This window comes from Desmodus rotundus, chromosome 2 (genome assembly GCF_022682495.2).
Source record: "Desmodus rotundus isolate HL8 chromosome 2, HLdesRot8A.1, whole genome shotgun sequence".
Taxonomy (NCBI): Eukaryota; Metazoa; Chordata; class Mammalia; order Chiroptera; family Phyllostomidae; genus Desmodus; species Desmodus rotundus.
Window position 1 is genome coordinate 166,854,062 of NC_071388.1, and position 19,023 is coordinate 166,873,084.

A 19,023-nucleotide genomic window follows, 5' to 3' on the forward strand; every position below is an offset into this window, starting at 1 on the left:
CTTGTATCTTGTATCTTCTTCAATAAATGTCTCTATTTTTCATATTACATGACTGGATACTTTCTGGACAGACCTTGTATATATTCCCTATGTTTCTAAGAGATAAACTAAACTATGGTCCTTGTGGTTTTCCTGCCTTCTTGAAAGAATCAGGTCTCCTTGAAGGTCCCACAGTGGATAATAAGGAAGGATGGGGGTCACATAGTAACAGGGTCACATCGCTTTACTATGTCAGGTCAGCTTATCTTTTATCAGTGTACCCTTATCAGTTGGCTGCCCTTGACCAGCTTGGGTCCTCAGTCTTCCCCCTTTTCTTTTCCCCCCAGTTACACTTGACACTGAATATTACTTTAAATTAGTTTCAGCTGTACAGCATAATGGTTAAGCATTTTTATAATTTTGAAGTGATCCCCTGATAAGTCTAGTACCCGCCCGACACCATACCCAGTCTTGATTAAGGATGCCTGGCCTGAAACCATCTGAAGTCACCATGAGCCTGCTCGGTCTGGCACCCATGTCTGCCCACTGTCATCACACTCCAAACCGCATCACTGACTACACCAGCTGCCTCTACCCTGATCAATCTGGCAAACAGGAAGAAACGAGCAAAAAGAAAGTAAGATGTACAAACCCAGGAGGAAAAAGTCAGTCCTAAAACTCAATTTGGTTACTTAACAAGATACTTTCTAAAATTCGAGTTGCATTGTATTTGTTTTCATGCATTATATTTAGGATACACGATATAAGTAACACAAATTTTCAGATCACTGAATTCATTCAGAGATAATATTCTAGTAAATATGTTCTCTTTTCTGTGGATATTTAACTTCAGAAAAATCTACCCTGAAATCAACTACTTAAATATTCTCTTCAAAAAACCGCTATTCTCAAGCCACCCAGCTCACACATGCACTTGCCATCACTGCATCAGCAGAAGGAAGATAAATTCGAATGTGAGCTCCAGGGACATTAATAGAAAAACAAGTATGCTTTCAAAAACAACCTTCAACTGAACTGAACTATTTAAAAACTGCGTTATTTCCGATTATCACAGCTTCTTCATAGAAGTGGTCTTCAGGGGTTCCTTCCTAACTTATTATATGAGGCCAACATTACTGGACACCAAAGTCAAATGAAGATACAAGAAAAAGAACAAAAAAGAAAACTACAGACCAATATCTCTTAAGAATAATGATGTAAAAATCTTCAACAAAACACCAGCAAGTCAAATTCAATAACATATTAAAATATACACCATGACCAAGGAGGATTTATTCCTCTATTGCAAGGATGGTTCAACATGTAATGAATGAATACACCACATTAACAGAATGAAGGAAAAAAAGCTGTATGATCTCAATCTATGTAGAAAAAGTATGTGAGAGAATTCAATTCCCTTTCATGAGGAAAACACTCAACAAACCAGGATTAGAAGGAAACTACATCAACATAGTCAAGAGTTTCTGTGCTCGTAAATACGAAATCATGTTTATATTAATAGCCCACATCAAGGAAACTAGACTCATTAAAAATTCCCATGAGGAGTACTTACCTGCCAAAATTTTCTTGAACTGTCTAAACCATATGTCACAGTGGTCTTCGCTTAAATTAATAAGATCCAGTGCAGAATCCTTTAATTTATTCTGTTCCTTTCTCAAACAGATGAAGAGTGTGATACCCAATAAAGTGCCATTTCCCTGAAGGTTAGCAAAGTAACGTCGTTTCAGTTTGACAGAGAATATGTCCTTGAGCTCAACAAACTCTTCTTTACACGACAAGTCACACTTGGAGTCACCTGGAAAAAGAAAAAATGTTCCAATCAAAACCACTGTGTCCATATCTTCTACGTAGAAATAATAGTAAAAACCCAGGAAATCTTTCTCATTTGTAATTTTACTGATTGTCCTTTATGTCAATCCCAATAGGAGATGAGGAGGGAAAAGTTGAGTCTATTTCCCCAAGAATAAAAAATAGAAAAATGGCAGGAAGTCTCTGCCACACAAGGCCTGGGACATTCAGAGCCTGAGGATATTCAATGTATGTAGGATTCTAAGAACATAAAGCAACATTTCAGTAATAATAAATGAGTATCACACAAGAGGCTCCTTGCTACTAATATGGACAGAATAAAGTAATGGAAAGAATACAATTCACCCAAAGAGCTGACAGGTCGTTGAAGGTACCATTTACTGGTGTCCAACCTGAGGCCCACAGGCCCCATGCAGCCCAGGATGGCTATGAATGCAGCCCAACACAGAATCGTAAATGTACTTAAAACATTATGAGATTCTTCTTGTGATTACATGTTGCAATGTATTTACTGTGTAGCCCAAGACAACTCTTTTCTTCCAGTGTGGCCCAGAGATGCCAAAAGGTTGGACGTGCCCGAAAGGAAAGAAAATGTACGTTCTAGGTAAAGTAACACACGTGCAAAAGGAAGCAGAGTAAGATTATTGTGATTATAAAATGAATCCCTGCCAATCTAAAAAGAAGACCCACTTGAATGTTACCACAGACTTTCTTTCATAGTGTCATGGAATGTTATTGTTTAACCACAGGCCAGAAAATAATTGTTGTTAGGAAAGGACTATTCCTATTGACTCTCCAAGTAGGAGTGGTCTTATAATTGTGCAAAAGTACTTCTAAAACTTCTACTCTAGCCAACATGGAATGTCAGGGACCAGTTTTACCTTCTGTCAGAAACAACTTAAAAAGCCCAGTAAGTTAGTCAAAACTTTGGTTTTCCGATGTCAGACATGAGGTGGCACAGGACAGAGAATGTTGAGGAAGGGGTGGCAAAGGAGCCATAGAATTGCCTCAGGTTTCTAGACCACAGCAGGGGACCTGTCGAGGAGCTTGCTACTCTCCCTGAGTTGAGAAGGAGTTGGGAGTCCAGGAAAACCAAGATGACCAGAGTTCCCTGGGCAAATTGCTGGAGAGGAGAGAGCTGCTCGGGGAGAGAACTCTGCAGACCTGCAGAGGTCTCCCTTGAATCTTCAGTCGAGTATGGCTCAGATGTGTGTGAGGCCAGGGGAAGCCCCACCCAAAGGATTAAAGAGAACAGTGCTCAGGGATCACACAGGTAGTTCCCACCAGACAAAGTGGGAAAATATTGAAATTCATGGGACACTGGGGAGAGCACTTAGAAGAGTTCCATCTCATTAGTGAGCTGACGAAAGCCTGCCTTGATTCCACATAACAAAGCTTACAAGCAAACCTCAAAAGGACTGAACTGTGTCCAAGTAACTTAACTATATTCTAGAGCAAAGCTCAAGAATATAGGAATACCAAAATATTCACGGTATCTCCCAGTCAAAAATCACTATGCCTGTGAAGCAGAAAAATCTGACACATGAGAGGAGAAAAGGTCATCCACAGAAACTCATGCAGAAATGACAGCAGGGCTGAAGCAGCCCCAGGAAGCAGAGGCCCTCTCTCAGCTCCCTCAGCCCTTCAGCAGGCTCAACAATATTCTCAGACCACAGCAAAGACTTTCAGGTGCTTTAAAAAATTCCTTCTTTGCACTCACAGGGAGTTTTTTCGCCTCCTGCAACCACTCCGCAAACTGTTGCTCAGGAAGCACACATGCCACTAAAAAAGAAACAAAGAAACAAGCTGTTCCCTCAATGTTCATGGCTGTGGGATCAGGTGAACCCAAAGTCCAATTTTCGGGCTTGTCATTTCCACAGAAGGTTCTGGCGTCAGGTTGGTGTACAGTTTCCTGCTACTGTCCCCAATACCCTCCAAATACCAATTGGACAAGAAACGATATGTTTCAGAAAATAAAACAGTCATCACTATTACTACAATCATTCCTTAAGCTGATCAGTAGAGTGGAAGTACTGTATCATCAGAAGCTAAAATGTGCCACAGGCCTGAATGACCTTTGTGGTTTACTCCGCCCCATTTCTGTGAATACTAATTAGCCGACATTGATCAGATTTGCTTTTGTGTAGTATAATGGTTCTCAATCTCTTTGGTTGCTCAACTCATTTATATTCTTAAAGATTGAGGGCTCCATATAACTTTTATTTACGCAGTTTACATCTATCAATGTTTACTGTATTAGACATGAAGATCAAGACTTTAAAACACAAGAATAGAAAGCACACACTCCATTAGCCATCAAAGAAATGATGTCACCACATACCTCAGAGCCTCTGGAAAACCCCACTGTATCCTGGGAGAGCAGGAGAGTAAAAATAGCCGGGAAGCTCCTAGTAATATTATAAAGACAGCTGTTGTGTCACTAACTCCCGGAAAGGATCCTAGACCACACTTTGAAAATGCTTCTTTAGCAAATGTCAGATTGTTCCCTTTGATCACATAACGAAGTTATGATCTATTCCAGACTCAACTTTTCAATTCATTAAAATTCTGGCCTCCATTTCAATACTCCAAATTGTCACACACTGACCAGTGAGAGTTCCTCCAACCTGCCTCCTTTGTTTCAACCTCCACATGTCTTTGGAAATAAACTTTCTTCCTTATAACAGCATAGTATTCCAAGCTTATCTGGATTTCTCAAGGAACCCTGGTTCATTTTGGGGAAGAATATATGAGAAACTAAGAGCTAGACAGTATTTATCACACGGAATGGAAACCAAGCTTATTCACATTATATCATCAGAAACACACCGGGTTGGGCAAACTAGGTTTATAGTTGTGAGTAGGCGAACACAGAGCTTATTCTTGAATTATTATTTATTTTACTTCCATATGAACAACTGTAAACCCACTTTTGCACCACCCTGTATTTTTACCTGGTGAGCTTATGATACGTTGTTTGCACTTATTGAGCTGCTGGCATATGGTCAGGTCTGTAGAACACCAGGGACCAGGGAGACCCCAGATCCTTCAGGAACGAAACAAAGCAGGCCTGCCAAGGGTCCTGACAAATCCTCATCCAATGATATGCAATGCACAGTACAATAAATGGTGCCCCCTGAAGTGTACAGAAGCTTGCCTTCCATATAGTGGTGTTGCTAGGTGTCTGCTTCATACAGCTGAATGTATACAGGTAAGTTGTATCACTTCCCTACCTTAAAACAATTTATATCCTTGACTATATCTGTTGGTTCTTTCCCCCAAATCAGTTAGTCCAATAATTACTAAAATTGAACATCTTTTCATTTATTTATTTTCCATCTGTATATCTTAAAAGAGTTTCCTCTACACAAGTATTTCCCTCCTTCTATTGAGATGCTTCTTGTCTAATTTGTAGAAGCCCTTCAAATATTCTGGACACTGGTCCTTTACTATATATGTATGATATATGTTGCAAATAACTTCTTCTAGGCTAATCTTATATTAGTTGTGGCCTTGTGTCTCACATAAATTTAATTTTTACATGGAGTTAAACTTATAACAAATAAGGGCTCCAAGGAAAGGAAGGAAGGAAATATGGAAAGAAGAAAGGAAGTGACAGAGGGAAAGACAGAGGGAGGGAACAAAGAACGGTTGGGAAAAAGAAAACGTGGATGAGAGAAACTCCTTTCACTCAAAGTCCTATATTATAGTCTGAATTTTCACCATGTTTGCTTTACCTGGGCAACAAACAATTCACTGACTATTCCAATCTAAAAACTCTTGTAAATTGCAAATTTAAAGATAGTAAACCAACAGCCAAAAACAAACTTAGTAGTGAAAACCTGAATTCCTGGATATAGGGCAAGAATACCTATCATCACTCTTACCATTCCCAATTATTCAGACATGTATGCGGAAATGAATAAAAGATGACCATTGGTGGTAGGAAAGGCAGAGAGAGCTGAACTATAAATATTTAGTGAGGATATAACAATATATTTGCAAAGCCCAAAAAGAATCAACTTAAAATCATGAGAACTAAAAAAGTACCCAGTAAGGAAGATGTTGACAAATATATTAATATCAGGAAGAAGGCATAATGGGGATAAAGAACATATTATACCTAGGAATAAATTTATCAAAAATAATCCCAGACTAATATGGGGGTGTGAGGGAGCCCTTCAAAGTATACTGAGAGACAAAAAATTGAATAAATGGAGACATACCAATTCCCAAGGTTACATCTTTCCCATGACAGTGTTCTCATATCAGTAACTACATATAATGCAATCCCAATCAAAGTCTCAAAGGTATTTTCTTTGATGTAGGGGCAAGGAACCTAATCAAATGATTGCAAATTTTTTTGGAATAAATATATTACATTAATAAAGAAAATGTTTTAAAGTACAGTAGTGACAGGGAGTACATGTCTGATCAGATATATTTTATAAAGCTATAATAATGAAAACATCTAGGATGTATATGTGAATGGTCCAGAGAAACATCTACATACATTTAACAAGTTACCAATGTGATAATAATGGCATCTAAGTTCAGTTGGAAATGCTGAGTAAAAGGTGATTTAGAACTGATTAATGTTTTAAAAAAGAAAAATGTAGAGCCTTATCCCATAATATACACCAATGTATCTAGAGCACAGGAAACTTTATATATAACCATAAATTAGTAAAGCAGTAAAGCCCTCAGCCTGGCGGTAGAGGCAGACACACTGAGATACTTAATGTAAAAGTTATCTAATGCCAGTAAAGTTCCAGACACCTAAAAATAGAAGTCATAAGCAAAAGGCAACTGGGCAGAAATATTTGCAACATATGATAGTTAAATAACCTATTTAGTCAAGGAAAGAAACACTTTGGTGGAAAAGTACATAAAAGGCCCGAGACAGGTATTTCACAAAAGGAGAAATGCAAATTGACCAATATGAGAAAGTTCAATCTAATTAGTAATCAAAGAAATGCAAATCAACACAACAAGATACCATTTGTTGCGTTTTAAATTGGCACAAGATCAAAACTAATGCTCAATGCTGGTGTGGGGAGAGAGCCAGTCCCAGCGCTGGTGGGGCTGTACAAATGGTAACTGCTGGAGAACAAGTTGGTTGGAAATATGTTTCAAAAGATTTCAAAATGTTAATTGCAGCAGCGTTTATAATAGCAAAGCAATTTGAAGCAATCTTCATGTTCTTCTATAGGAAGATGGTTGAGTCAGTCTTCCACAGCTCATAAATAAACAAGTTAGATGTGTGTTCTGATCTGGACAGGTATTCATGTTAAGAGGTATAAACTAGTGGAATAAAAGCAGGTACAAAGTAACCTGAGGGATTTGACCTCACTTCCATTATGAGAAAAAAAATAAACCCAGTGGAAAACACACAATAAACTTAACATTGGTTACCTATTAAAAAAGAGATATGTGGTATATAAGATACATATATCTTATATAAGTATTAGATTAATATTTTCTTGTAAGCTTCCATAATTTCCCTTTCTGTAATCAGCATATTTTATACTCTTTACAAATAAACAGAAGGAAAAATGCTTTAAATGTGCACATTTTTGATGCTGCAATTTACTTCCAGAAATTTACCCTAAGGAAATAAATAACATGCACAATTTAGCTAAGAGAATGCTCACCCAAGCACTATTTGGGTGAGACTTGGAAACGACCTGAATGTGCAATAACAGAGTATTGATTCTGTAAGATAAAATATATTCATATAACTGAATGCTAGCCAGCCATTAAAATGTAGAAGTCTGACTAGAAAAGTACCTAAAATAGTATTGCACATTTCCACTACTGTTTGGTATATATTTACTGAATATGTAATGTATGTGTAATATATTTTCACATGCACATATATATGAATATGCATATGAAAACTTGGATAGTGAAATGGTGATTCAGTTTGTGTATATGAATTTTACATTTTTCTACAATGAATTTTTTCTGTAATTAATTGAAAAAGATTGTTTTCTTTGCTCATCCTCAAAGAGTTCCTGATCATATTACTTGTTGTAATTTTTCAAATTCCATTCCTACAAAGTAAGGGTAGCTAATATTTAATGAGCATATGCTATGTGCCAGACGTCGCCCTGAGCACTTTCCCTGTCCTATCTCATTCAACCCTCACAACAACCCTCTGTAGTACATGTATTTTCCTGAAAGAGAAGAGATGCAGGACGGAGTCTAAGGAACTTGTCCATGATCATACATCTGGCAGGAGGCAGATCCAAGATTTAAATCCAAGAGCTCTGGCTGGTCTTTACAGGTTGTTACCAATGTTGAACGGGAAGTAAGGCCCTTCAAGTAAACTCACACTCTCATCTAACCCTCTGGCTCTGATTTAAATCTAGGTAAACCTAAAAGAGTTGGCCAAATACTGTCTGCCTCTGAGTAGTCCTTAGGGAAACAGCAAGACAACCAATGTGTCAACTGTTAGTATTTCATCAGAAACTGAGGTGACCTTCAAGGGAACGGAAGGTTTGATTGTAGGACAACAGTTTGTGATGGCAAGGAGGGTGGAGGCAGGTGGAGGAATATAAAGCAGGGGGTTGATGGGGATGGAAGGAGACTTAACTTGTGGGTGGAAACACACAATACAGTGCTTAGATGATGTTGTAGAACTGTGCACCTAAACCCTTATAACTCTATTAACCAGTGTCACCCTGATAAATTCAACGAAAAGGAAAAAAACAAAATAAAAAGACAAAAAAACCCATAGCAACCAGGAGCTCGCAGAAGTGATTCTGAAAATCCCCATAACTCCCTGAGAGATATTTCCTGCTTTCCCTGCTCAGGTTTCCAATCTAATTTCTCCTTATTTGCCCACAAATTCAAATTTGGGGTTTTCACAAAAATGATCTCTTTGCCAATGTGACAAGAAGAGACTAAGATGAAGAAGTACAGGTTTAGAATAAGCATTTTGCTTTTATTTGAAAGGAAAATAAGAATAATAGGTTTGTAAGGGAGAATTTCTAACTATAGGCATATTGCTCTTCAGGACTTTTTTTCTCAGTAGCTATATAAATCTATCAGGTGCCAATTTCCTACATAGAAATTCGGATCTATTATTTATTTCTGCAATGTTAATCACTTCCATTACATGAGTAAATCTGCCCAGTTCTCTCTAATTGCAGGGTTCACTTGGTTTTCAATATAATTATTTTGTAACATATGTGAAGATTTGCATATTAGTTTTACAAAATATTGCTTTCTCATTTTCAATAAAGTCTGCAGGAATAAAACTTGTTAGAATTCTGTGAACCTGAATTTAAAATGTTTTAATTTAAAGGCATGGAACTGTCTACCTACTGTTTAATCACTCATTAGATTAGGTGGTGTTTTTCTAGCCTTTGTTTTGTTTTCGAAGTTCTTAAGATAGGAGCAGCTGACCAGCTGGCTCCGTGGGGCAGCGGGACCTGGGTTTCCTTGACTTGAAAGAGAGCTAAGGCCAAAGGTCCTCAGGTTTCTAGTCCTGCAGCCCTCAGGCTCACCACCAGTGAAGGTGAAGGTTCTGGAAGTCATCTGATAGGATAAACTGAAAATCTAAGAAGGTCATTGTTTCTCCTCAGCCTCCAAGCCAAAACACCCTACTCTTTGGGACATGCTTAGAATAAACAAATATTTATGAGAAACGAGATTAGAGGGGGGAAAAGAGGAGACCACATTCAGAGAGAAGACTATTGCTTTGGGTCAATAAAAACTGGGCACTTATCTACCTCCCCCCTTGTAGCAGCAACTCAAGAATGACTTAGGTTCACTTTACTCTCCATGTGCATCAGAAAAGTACTGCTTTTTATCTGTAAACTATTTTAGTTATAAATTTGTACGTGCTAACAAAAATTTAGGTCTTATATTTCTGCTTAGTTCTTCATCCATGAGATAGCTGCCTTGATCTCTGAGTGAGCCACCTGTTATAGCACAGCCAGTTTCCGCCACAAATAAAAGCAAATGTTTCTGTGATTGTATGCAAAAGCCACATTTCCATGTACAATCTAACACATGCAGACAGTCTGTTAAAAGAGAAGCTAAAAAATAAAGAACATACTTCAGGGCATGTATTTTAAATATAACTTTAATTTTATCTTAATGTAAAATATACCTTTATTGGTGAAAACTATGAAATAAAACTATCCATAAATTGATAGTTGATTAACAGTAGGTAAAAATACAGAAATCATCTACAGACACTTTTTTTAAAGATCATGAGAATTAAAAACTTACAGATGATATATAATTTTGCATTGCGGTATGTGGTTTATTATTCGAAATCTATTGGTTCATTAGTATCGTATTGGCCATAGCTGGTTGTTTCAGAACATTAACCGTCCTCTCACATTACTTACAGAGATACTGGGACCATCTGTTCTTGCAGGGGATTTAAGTATACGTCTATTGGATACCATGCTATTTATTTAATTCAGCACCCACTTCCTATTGTATTTTCTTGGGGGAAAAAGTCAATTTAATTACAGAGAATAAAGATAACCTTGCTTGGCAGGTTACCCAGTCACCATGAGAGCAAAGCGGAACCTGCTTAAAGTAGGTTACAATGGTTAACAGGAACAGTACAACCAACAACAGTTAAGAATATTGAGCAAAGGCTCCACGAAAACTGAACAGTGAATGGAACTTTTAAAATATTACTGTAAGCCTAGGGCTTGTCTAAACCAATCTTGGCACATCTGTCTGATGCAGACCGTAAACAGGATTAGTGCTGGATTTATCTGCTTGGCGCTAATTGTGCTCACAGTTTCTGCACATGTCCAGTCTTTAAAACACTGCCTGGAAAACAAGCCTGCCTGGTAGAGGACTCCCACAACATAGTGTATACACACATTTACGGTATATTAGATGGTTAAGCAATGTGATGTCTAACAATCTTTTTTTGGCTCTTCAGAATTACTTATCTAATCCCCTAATTAAAAATACAAAATTCTATTTGAATACACCACATACTGAGATAAATCTGTGAAGCAAGGGACCAATAAATTTGAATACACTTTAATTGTAAGAAGAAAACACAATTTAATTGTTAATAATCAGGTTAAACCAGGGTTTAAACAAACAGGGCTGCTTCTGTAGCTTACTGAAAAACTATCACAATGCATTATTATCCTCAAGAATTATGACACAGAATTTGTTAGCAGAAAAGTTTAAGTTCCCAAATACATACACATGTCAAGAGTGACAATAAATAGCATTTTTATCTAGTAAAAGAATTAAAGGAAATTTTAAGCTTATCATTTACAGAGAGAAATACACAGAGAAAAATTGCTACTCTAACACACAAAAGCCACATTTTTATCATATTAAATAAAAAATTAATGTTCAATTTCTGTCTGTAATTTTTCCACAAAGTCATGGGTAAATAGCTTAGATACTTCTCTGAAGAATTCAAGCACTTAAAGATATATAGGTATTTTTCCACGAAGTCCAAAATGCGCTAATCAATCAAAAGTGTAAATATTATCCTTTGGGTTGAAGATTTGAAATACAGACAATAAACATGTAATTCTGTATTGAAACCAACACTTAATGACTATGATACAAATTGATATTAACAATTTTAAATTACATAGTCTATGTTTAATCATACTACCACATAAAATTAATTTTAAAAAACAACAGTATAATTGAAAATTATATACTGACTTCCAATCATGGACAATCTTCTGTTCTAAAGCTTTTTCCTTGATATATAATTTATGTTCCAAATATCTCAGTGAGATTTTAGAAATTAGATCCCCCTCAAATCTCTACTATTAATAAAAGGTATGTCTGTACTTATACTGTTGTTTTATACCAACAAATAATCAGAAGAAACTGGCAAATTAAGTCAATCTTTTAAATACATAAACCAAAACACCTTCAGCAGCAATTCTCAATGTGTAGTCTCAGAGGGTATGCAGGATCAAAATGATTTTTATAATAATACTAAGGATGTTATTTGACTTTTTCACTATGTTTACATTTGCACTAATAATGCAAAGGCCATGGTGGTCAAAACTCCTGGTGTCAGCTTGAATTAAGGCAGTGACATCAAATTTTACTAATGATTGTTGCGTTTTTTACCACATCAAATTCAGTTTTTTAAAAAAAAACAGTTTCACTTAACTGTTCTTGATGAAGCAGAACATTTTATTTTTTTTAATTTTTAAAAATCTCTAGCTTTGAGTGTATTTCTTTTCAATATTATGTGTGATAAAATTGAAATATTCATAAAGGACTAATGCTACAAATGAAAGTGATGTTCTCTCCAAGAAAAGCACTTACACCTTTTAGTTGCAGCTGAACTAGCTGGTTTTTATGGAGGACCATTTTTTATTTGAGAGAGATCAACTAACAGAATATGGTATTCAGACATGCGTATTTGGCAAACATTTTCTGGGAAATGAGAAAAGTGAGCCAGTCACTCAAGAAAAACAACTGGGAATGTTTGTTGCCAATGATAAAATTCAAGCTTTTGAGCAAAAATTAAAACATTTTAAAAATTCATATCTGCTACAATGAGCTTGACAGATTCCCAATAATTTAAGAACTTTCTGATAATAGTGGCAGTGATATAAATGCATTTGATATTTTTAAAATATTGTGTAATAAAATGTGTCGACGTTTGGAAGCACTATAACACTCAGTATGCCAAATTTTCCAAATAGCCGAAGCAGGACGCTATAAAATCAGGCATAACAGATTCATTCGTAGAAAGTGGGACACACACCTATACATTTTCAAACAGCAGACTGCGAAAGGTTCACTGATATGTGTTCAAATGTGCATTGTAAAGAGCTTTTAAGAGATGAGCACTTAAGGTTGGCTATAGTAAGTAATTGTGGAAAGATATCCACAATTATCTGAAAACATTATTAAAATACTTTTCCTTTTCCAAACACACATCTGTGTGAAACTGAACTTTCCCTACATACTTTAACAAAACAACTTATTTACAACAGAGTGAATGCACAGGCAATCTTAAGAATTCATCTGTCTTCTATTAAGCCTCTAGTAAATTCTGACTTCTATTTAAAAAATTTACAAAAAATGTAAAAATAGTGAAGTGGCATTGCTTTTTTTATTGTTTTATAATTATTTTATCACTTGGATTTTTTTCTTTTTCTTTTTTTCTTCTTTAATTTTTTAAAATTGTTATTCAGTTACAATTGTCTGCATTTTCTCCCCATCCCTCCACCCTACCCCAACCAATCCCACCTCCCTCCCCCATCTCTACCCTCCCCCTTGATTTTGTCCTTGTGTCCTTTATAGTAGCTCCTGTAAACCCCTCTCCCCACTGTCCCCTCCCTACTCCCTTCTGGCTATTGGGACAAATACCATATGATCTCACCTTTAACTGGAACATAATCAACAAAAGAAAAAAGCAAATAAAATATAACCAGAGACATTGAAATTAAGAACAATGTTTTATAATTATTTTAATAAAATATATTAAATGCAGTAAGCTTATTACTGCTACTTTTAATGAATTAATATTTTAAATGTTTATTTAATTTCTACTATAATAAATATGAATAGGTATAACTTAAAATAAATAAAATCTTTGTGGTTTTTAAGAATTTAAGAGTATAAAGGAGTCCCAAGACCAGAAGCCTGAGGACCCGTGGTAGATAACATCCTAGAGATAGGCATAACCTTAAAAAATACAGCCAAAGGATGGAATGATTCATGCATTTTATCCCCCATCATGTCACGTCCAATTAACTAAGACTTTATTATTAAGCTAATATTTTAGACCTTCTATGCAACAAGTCCCTATTACATCTGAAACACTGTGAAAAGAACACTTCAAAATCCATATTCTCTATTTCCCATTCACATTTCACATTCTGAAGCGTGACTGTATCGTGCAATGGCATTTTCACTTCACAAGGGCACTAGGAGCGTTTTCTGCTGGGACTATCTATGCCTCCATTCCACTGTCTGCACATTTGCCTCTGTCATTTTGTGTGTCTACGTCTATCTCAATTCCACAGGAAAACCATAAACAAGGAGTCTCTGAGAATGACACCAGCAGGAAACATGGCCTTATTTGACTCTTCCTAGTCTTATAATCTAGTCATTTTTGGCCATGATCAGTTCAGGCATGTATATCAGTTCATATATGATACATAGTTCATATATATCATACCAGATGATCTTTGTACAGATTCTCCCACGAACCTCACAAGTATGGTAGTTGGTCTTTTTCTAGTTTCTCAACAATTCTCTTCAATTGTGTCTTCCTCATCTCTAATCTCCATATCCCAGCACTTAGCTCAATGCTTCAAGCACTGGCTAGGCTTCCCATAAAAGTTTCTTGTTGACTGTATTTACAATCGACCAGATAATATCTCAATCACACTGTATGCATTTCCACCTCTGAACCTTTGCTCCTTTATTTCCCAGCAAATTGAAGGTCTTCTTGACTCCAGTCTTTTCAAATATTAACCATCTGTCAAAGCACGGTTAAGCCCCTCCTCCAAGAGACATCCTTCATCTCCCAGTCCCTCTGAACGTCTATGGCACAGTACTACTCAGCTGAGACTTAGTCACATATCAGAAGTTCCAGGGGGCAGTGGGGAGGGGACAGTGGGAGAGGGGATTACAGGAACTACTATAAAGGACACTTGGACAAAATCAAGGGGGAGGGTGGAGGTGGGGGAGGGAGGTGGGTTCAGCTGGGGTGGGGTGGAGGGATGGGGAGAAAAGGCACACAACTGTAATTGAATAACGATAAAAATTCAAAAAAAAAAAGAAGTTCCTAAATTACCAGAAAGTGAAGGCACAAAAGCCTTTGAAAGTCTGTTAAGGTTATCTGTATTTTTTCCATTCTAATTAAGTGGTGGTTTAAAAAATGGTGGTAGAGGAAAGAGAGAAAAATGATACTGTGATAGTTTAGGGTGAGCTCAAAAGTTTACTTCTTTCATTTAAATTATTTGAACACCTACTACATTCCAGGCGCTTCTGCGTGCATGTTAAAATGCTGATATTAATGTAACAATCTTCATAAAAACATCTGCTTATATAAAAACAGAGATTGAAGAGCTCTTTATCTTGCAGCCCTGAACTTGCAGGGCTGTGGAAATAAAACTAGACCTAAACCACAAAGATGGCTTCTGTGGCCAGCGTCTAAGGCCGATGCCTGGGTATGGGCTTCCTACTTGACAGAGGCCCTTACACCTCCTGGTCCAAGCTGACTCACTGACACTTTTCTTCTGAGGACTGCAAAGATTGCCACATTGACTTTCCTTTCACCTCCACCGTTACCATCAATCAAAGCCCTCCCTGTGTAGGTCAGAGCTCCCATCACTTACAGTCACGATGAAGACGTCACATAGCCCTCCAGATAATCTGAAAAGTTTTGCTGCTGAGGAGCACTAAAAGGCTCACTTTTATACCACTCTCATTCAGTGGTTCCCCCTAAGACTCAAAATTTTCTCCTAAGAAAAATATTATTCAGAATAACTACTCAAAGTCTAGGGCATCTAAACTTAGCAAAGGCAGATCTGTGTCATTGAAAAGGAGAAGAACCATTACATGAGAGAACAAGGAGGCAGAAATTTTTGCTTGATGAAGTTTGGTCCTAGTACCAAAGAAGAAGTTCATTATAGGAGCCCAGCCAGCTAGGAACAGAGTGACACCCACTATCCAGAAAAGGAGTGAAAAAGATTCACCTAATCAACCTCCTGGTCATCTGAATTTATCATCAGTCCACCTTCCTGATGCCAGAGAAGGCACACCTGTGGTCAAGGAAATCAATGGGGGAGTGCATGTGTGGGGGGGGGGTGGGGGGAAGGAAAAGAGAAATTGCCAAAAGTTATATATACTGAACATATGAAAGTAAACTTAAAAAAATACACATAACTCAAGATGTTCCAAAAAGTATTTGTAAGCCTTACTGTATTTATTTGATGAGAATTAGCAGTCCTAGACTTAGTGGAGACAAAAGTGATAAAGAATTTTAATATAGCTTATCATGGTTTTATTTAAAAATCTAACTTAATAACTTTAAGACAAAGTTCACATTTATTTTTAATATGCTAGGCACATGGGGCATATAAACCTTTGTTTCATTTCCATAATTAAAAGTATATACTTGACAAATGTTTCAAAAACTCTAAGTAAATCTAATGACAACTGACTCACTAAGAAAGAAAAACTACCTGACAGAAAAATTACCTATAAAATGCAGTCAAATTTCCTAACTTTCTAAATTATTTTCAGTTGAATTTAGGCAATACATAAGAGAAAAAATAGGTCAACACAAACACTAACTTATGCTGGTCAGTTGATACCATCTAGGTTCTTATTTACACAAAATATGATCTACATACATACTTAAAGTAAAACAAAATTTAAATGCTTTTTTGGAGTAGACATTAGAGGAAGTTAATTTTTTTTCTGAAAAAGCCTTAAATTGAATCAAAGAGTCTGATGTGAAAATAAACTCAATGTTTTGACCTTTACATTCTACATATATGGTATTTACACACATGTGCTCCTAACTGAAAAGTTTTAAAATAACAGTTTCTTCCCCATGCCCTTCATCATTATATAATTTCTACCTGACAGTTAGTTCTATAATAAAAGGCCAAAATTAAGGTAAAGGTAAGAAAATATTACCTGCTCATGTGAAAAAATTTTAAAACCTTAAAAATTTTAGATCAATATTTTATATACTTCACTGTCCTGTGTAACATGTAATCAAAGCAAAATAGCTTACAGGATTAGAGCAAGCCATCTTGTCCTCTGGGCTGAATATTACCGGCGAGGGTTTTTTTAGGAAGATAAATTTGATATCAATATGATGTGACACAACTGCATCGAACCTTAATTTCACTCACAGTAAGAAGTCACAGGATTAAATAACACTGTGCAGTCTTTCAGAAAAGTTTATTGCTTCCAGATGGATTCAAGTTTCCTTTCAACCCTGATTACATCCAATATGCACAGGGTGCCAACGTTATAAAGGGCAGAGTCAAAAATGCCATTTGTATAGATCGCAAGGGGTGGGGTGGAGAAATTCTGGCTTCTAAATTGGTGGTGCTGCTCAGGGTTTCACTATTTTTGAAGGAATCTAAAATAAACATTCAACAACAAAACAAATATCACGCTACGTAAGTGTCTTACACAATGGTCGTTTCACAGAAAACCACAAATCTACAGGAAAGTACCCATCGAACGACTCCTCGCTCAAGCTGCAGGCTCTCCGCCCCCATGTTGGGCTGTGCCATGTGTCACACCGCATGACGCTTGCTACCAAGATGTCCACCTGTGCCTCTGTGGCAGGAGAGGTGTCCACGTTTATTTCATTTAATGGCACTGTTGACCATAAGCCGTTGTGGTCGGCTATACAAAGACCTTCAAAAATACTGACTACTTAAAGGCATGTTCGCTAAGTTTAAGGCTGCGAGTAATTACTGCTTATTTTTAAAACAGCATTTTCTTATGCAACTGAAGTATCACTCACTACCAGAATAAATAAAATCATTTCCATAAAACCCAAACAAAGCTGTCCCCAAAATGTGATTTAAAAAATAAAATCACATCTGCTCTATCTAGTCTATGAGAGAAAAGCACTAAAAAATCATGACTGAAGAAGGACTGTAGTCTGTAGATCAAGAGCCAAATTTTTAAAATATAGTAAAACTATAAGAACACATTTTCTCACTTTCTTACATTTAATTTTTCAAATGTTCTGAAAATATTATGCAAATTACAAATTTGATTGAATTTAAATGTTAAACAATTTATGTATGTAGCCTTCAAAACAGATTAGCAATTTAAATACAATTATGCTCTCAAAGCTCAAAAGAAGAGAAAAATAATTTCTGGAAATACACGAAAATCTTTCTTGCTGGAGAGCCATGGACAAAGGTGTACGGCACTACAGTACTCCCTATTCTAACTTTGTCTATGTCTCCCTATGTCTAACTTTCTGCTATGGGTGTTCAACCAAAATGAAGGCAAATTTAAGTGATACTTAAAGTTAAAAATGTTTGTACTCATATACATTTTAAGTAGATTAAAACATTGGGAAATATCCCTGATCAATTGCTTGAAACTGCTTGACTACACAGGGCAACCAAAAAAGGATCAAATTATACTAGTATTCCACTTAAGATTACATGTCAAATCAATAACAGATCAATGAAACCAGAGTCCAACCAGTTAGGTTACCAATCACTATGGTAGTTAATGAGTTTTGTGTCAGCAGATGACTCATCCATTACGTACTTCCAATCTTCCAAATACTAATATGCATTTGAGTTAACTTTCACTAATCAAATAGTACTTTGTTTTCAGTAATGGTTAGCTATTCTTAAACTGGTCACACTGTTTTCTAATGACACATACTTGAGTGAACAATGATTTGAGCTTCATTCCTTCTTTCAATAATTGGAAACTGAACACTTCCTACATGCCAGGCTTTACACAGAGAAGGCTTATAGAGATCTTCCATGACTACCCAATAAATACTCATTGAATAGAGATCCAAAAAAATAAATGAGGGAGTAAGCCATATGGTACAGGTCCAGCATCTCCCATCTACAATTCCAAAACCCTCAAAGCTCTGAAACAGCTCTGAAATGTACAGCTCTGAAAACTGTACCTTTTTTCTTAAATCATTTAGCAGCAAAACATGAGCTGACCTCATGTTGTAGGAAAACTGAACCTGAATTGACAGTAAGATTTTAAGCTCTTTTTATCCCACTTAGCATGGACACTCTTAATATTTCATTCAGAAACTTAATTAATGTTTGATTATGGAATGCTACCCAAAGCCAGTTGTGGGTGTTACATAATGCATGTCCTATATTAACTGCCTAAAATCAGGCAGTACCTGAATTTTAACACACTGTTAGTTCTGAGGATTTCTGTGCAGAGGAAACAGTAAATGTAAAGGCCCCACGACAAGCAGATATCTGATATATTCAAGGAACAGCAAGATGTGCCTGGAGCTGGTGAGATACCAGAAGGTAAGACATGAGAACAGAAAGGTCGGAAGCAGGAAGTAGTATAAAGGCTATAGTGGAGATTTGGGACTTTAGTCTGATTAAGATGTGAAGTCATTGGAAGTTTTTAAGTAGAACAAGGGTGTGATCTACAGTTTAAAAGTAACATTCTATCACCTCCATGGAGAATAGAGTGATAGAGGACTTAGAAATAGAGAGACTAGTAAGGACGCGTGGACAATAT

The 19,023-nt window shown here is 36.5% G+C and overlaps 1 protein-coding gene across 5 annotated transcripts in view; it reads right to left on the reverse strand.

Annotated features, from left to right (window-relative positions):
- The window catches only part of CERKL (CERK like autophagy regulator), a 96,086-nt gene that overhangs the window by 47,457 nt on the left and 29,606 nt on the right, over positions 1-19,023 (reverse strand). For 3 of the 5 annotated variants that reach the window (XR_008426185.1, XR_008426184.1, XM_053918822.2), the window contains exon 2: positions 1,553-1,795. The exons of 1 other annotated variant lie outside the window; for it this stretch is intronic. Coding sequence is in view for 2 of the 4 variants with exons in the window: in XM_053918822.2 (XP_053774797.1) it covers positions 1,553-1,795 (243 nt within the window). In the remaining 2 variants the exon portion in view is untranslated. The remainder of the gene's footprint in view (positions 1-1,552; positions 1,796-19,023) is intronic. One more of the 5 variants, XM_053918823.2, reaches the window with a different exon arrangement.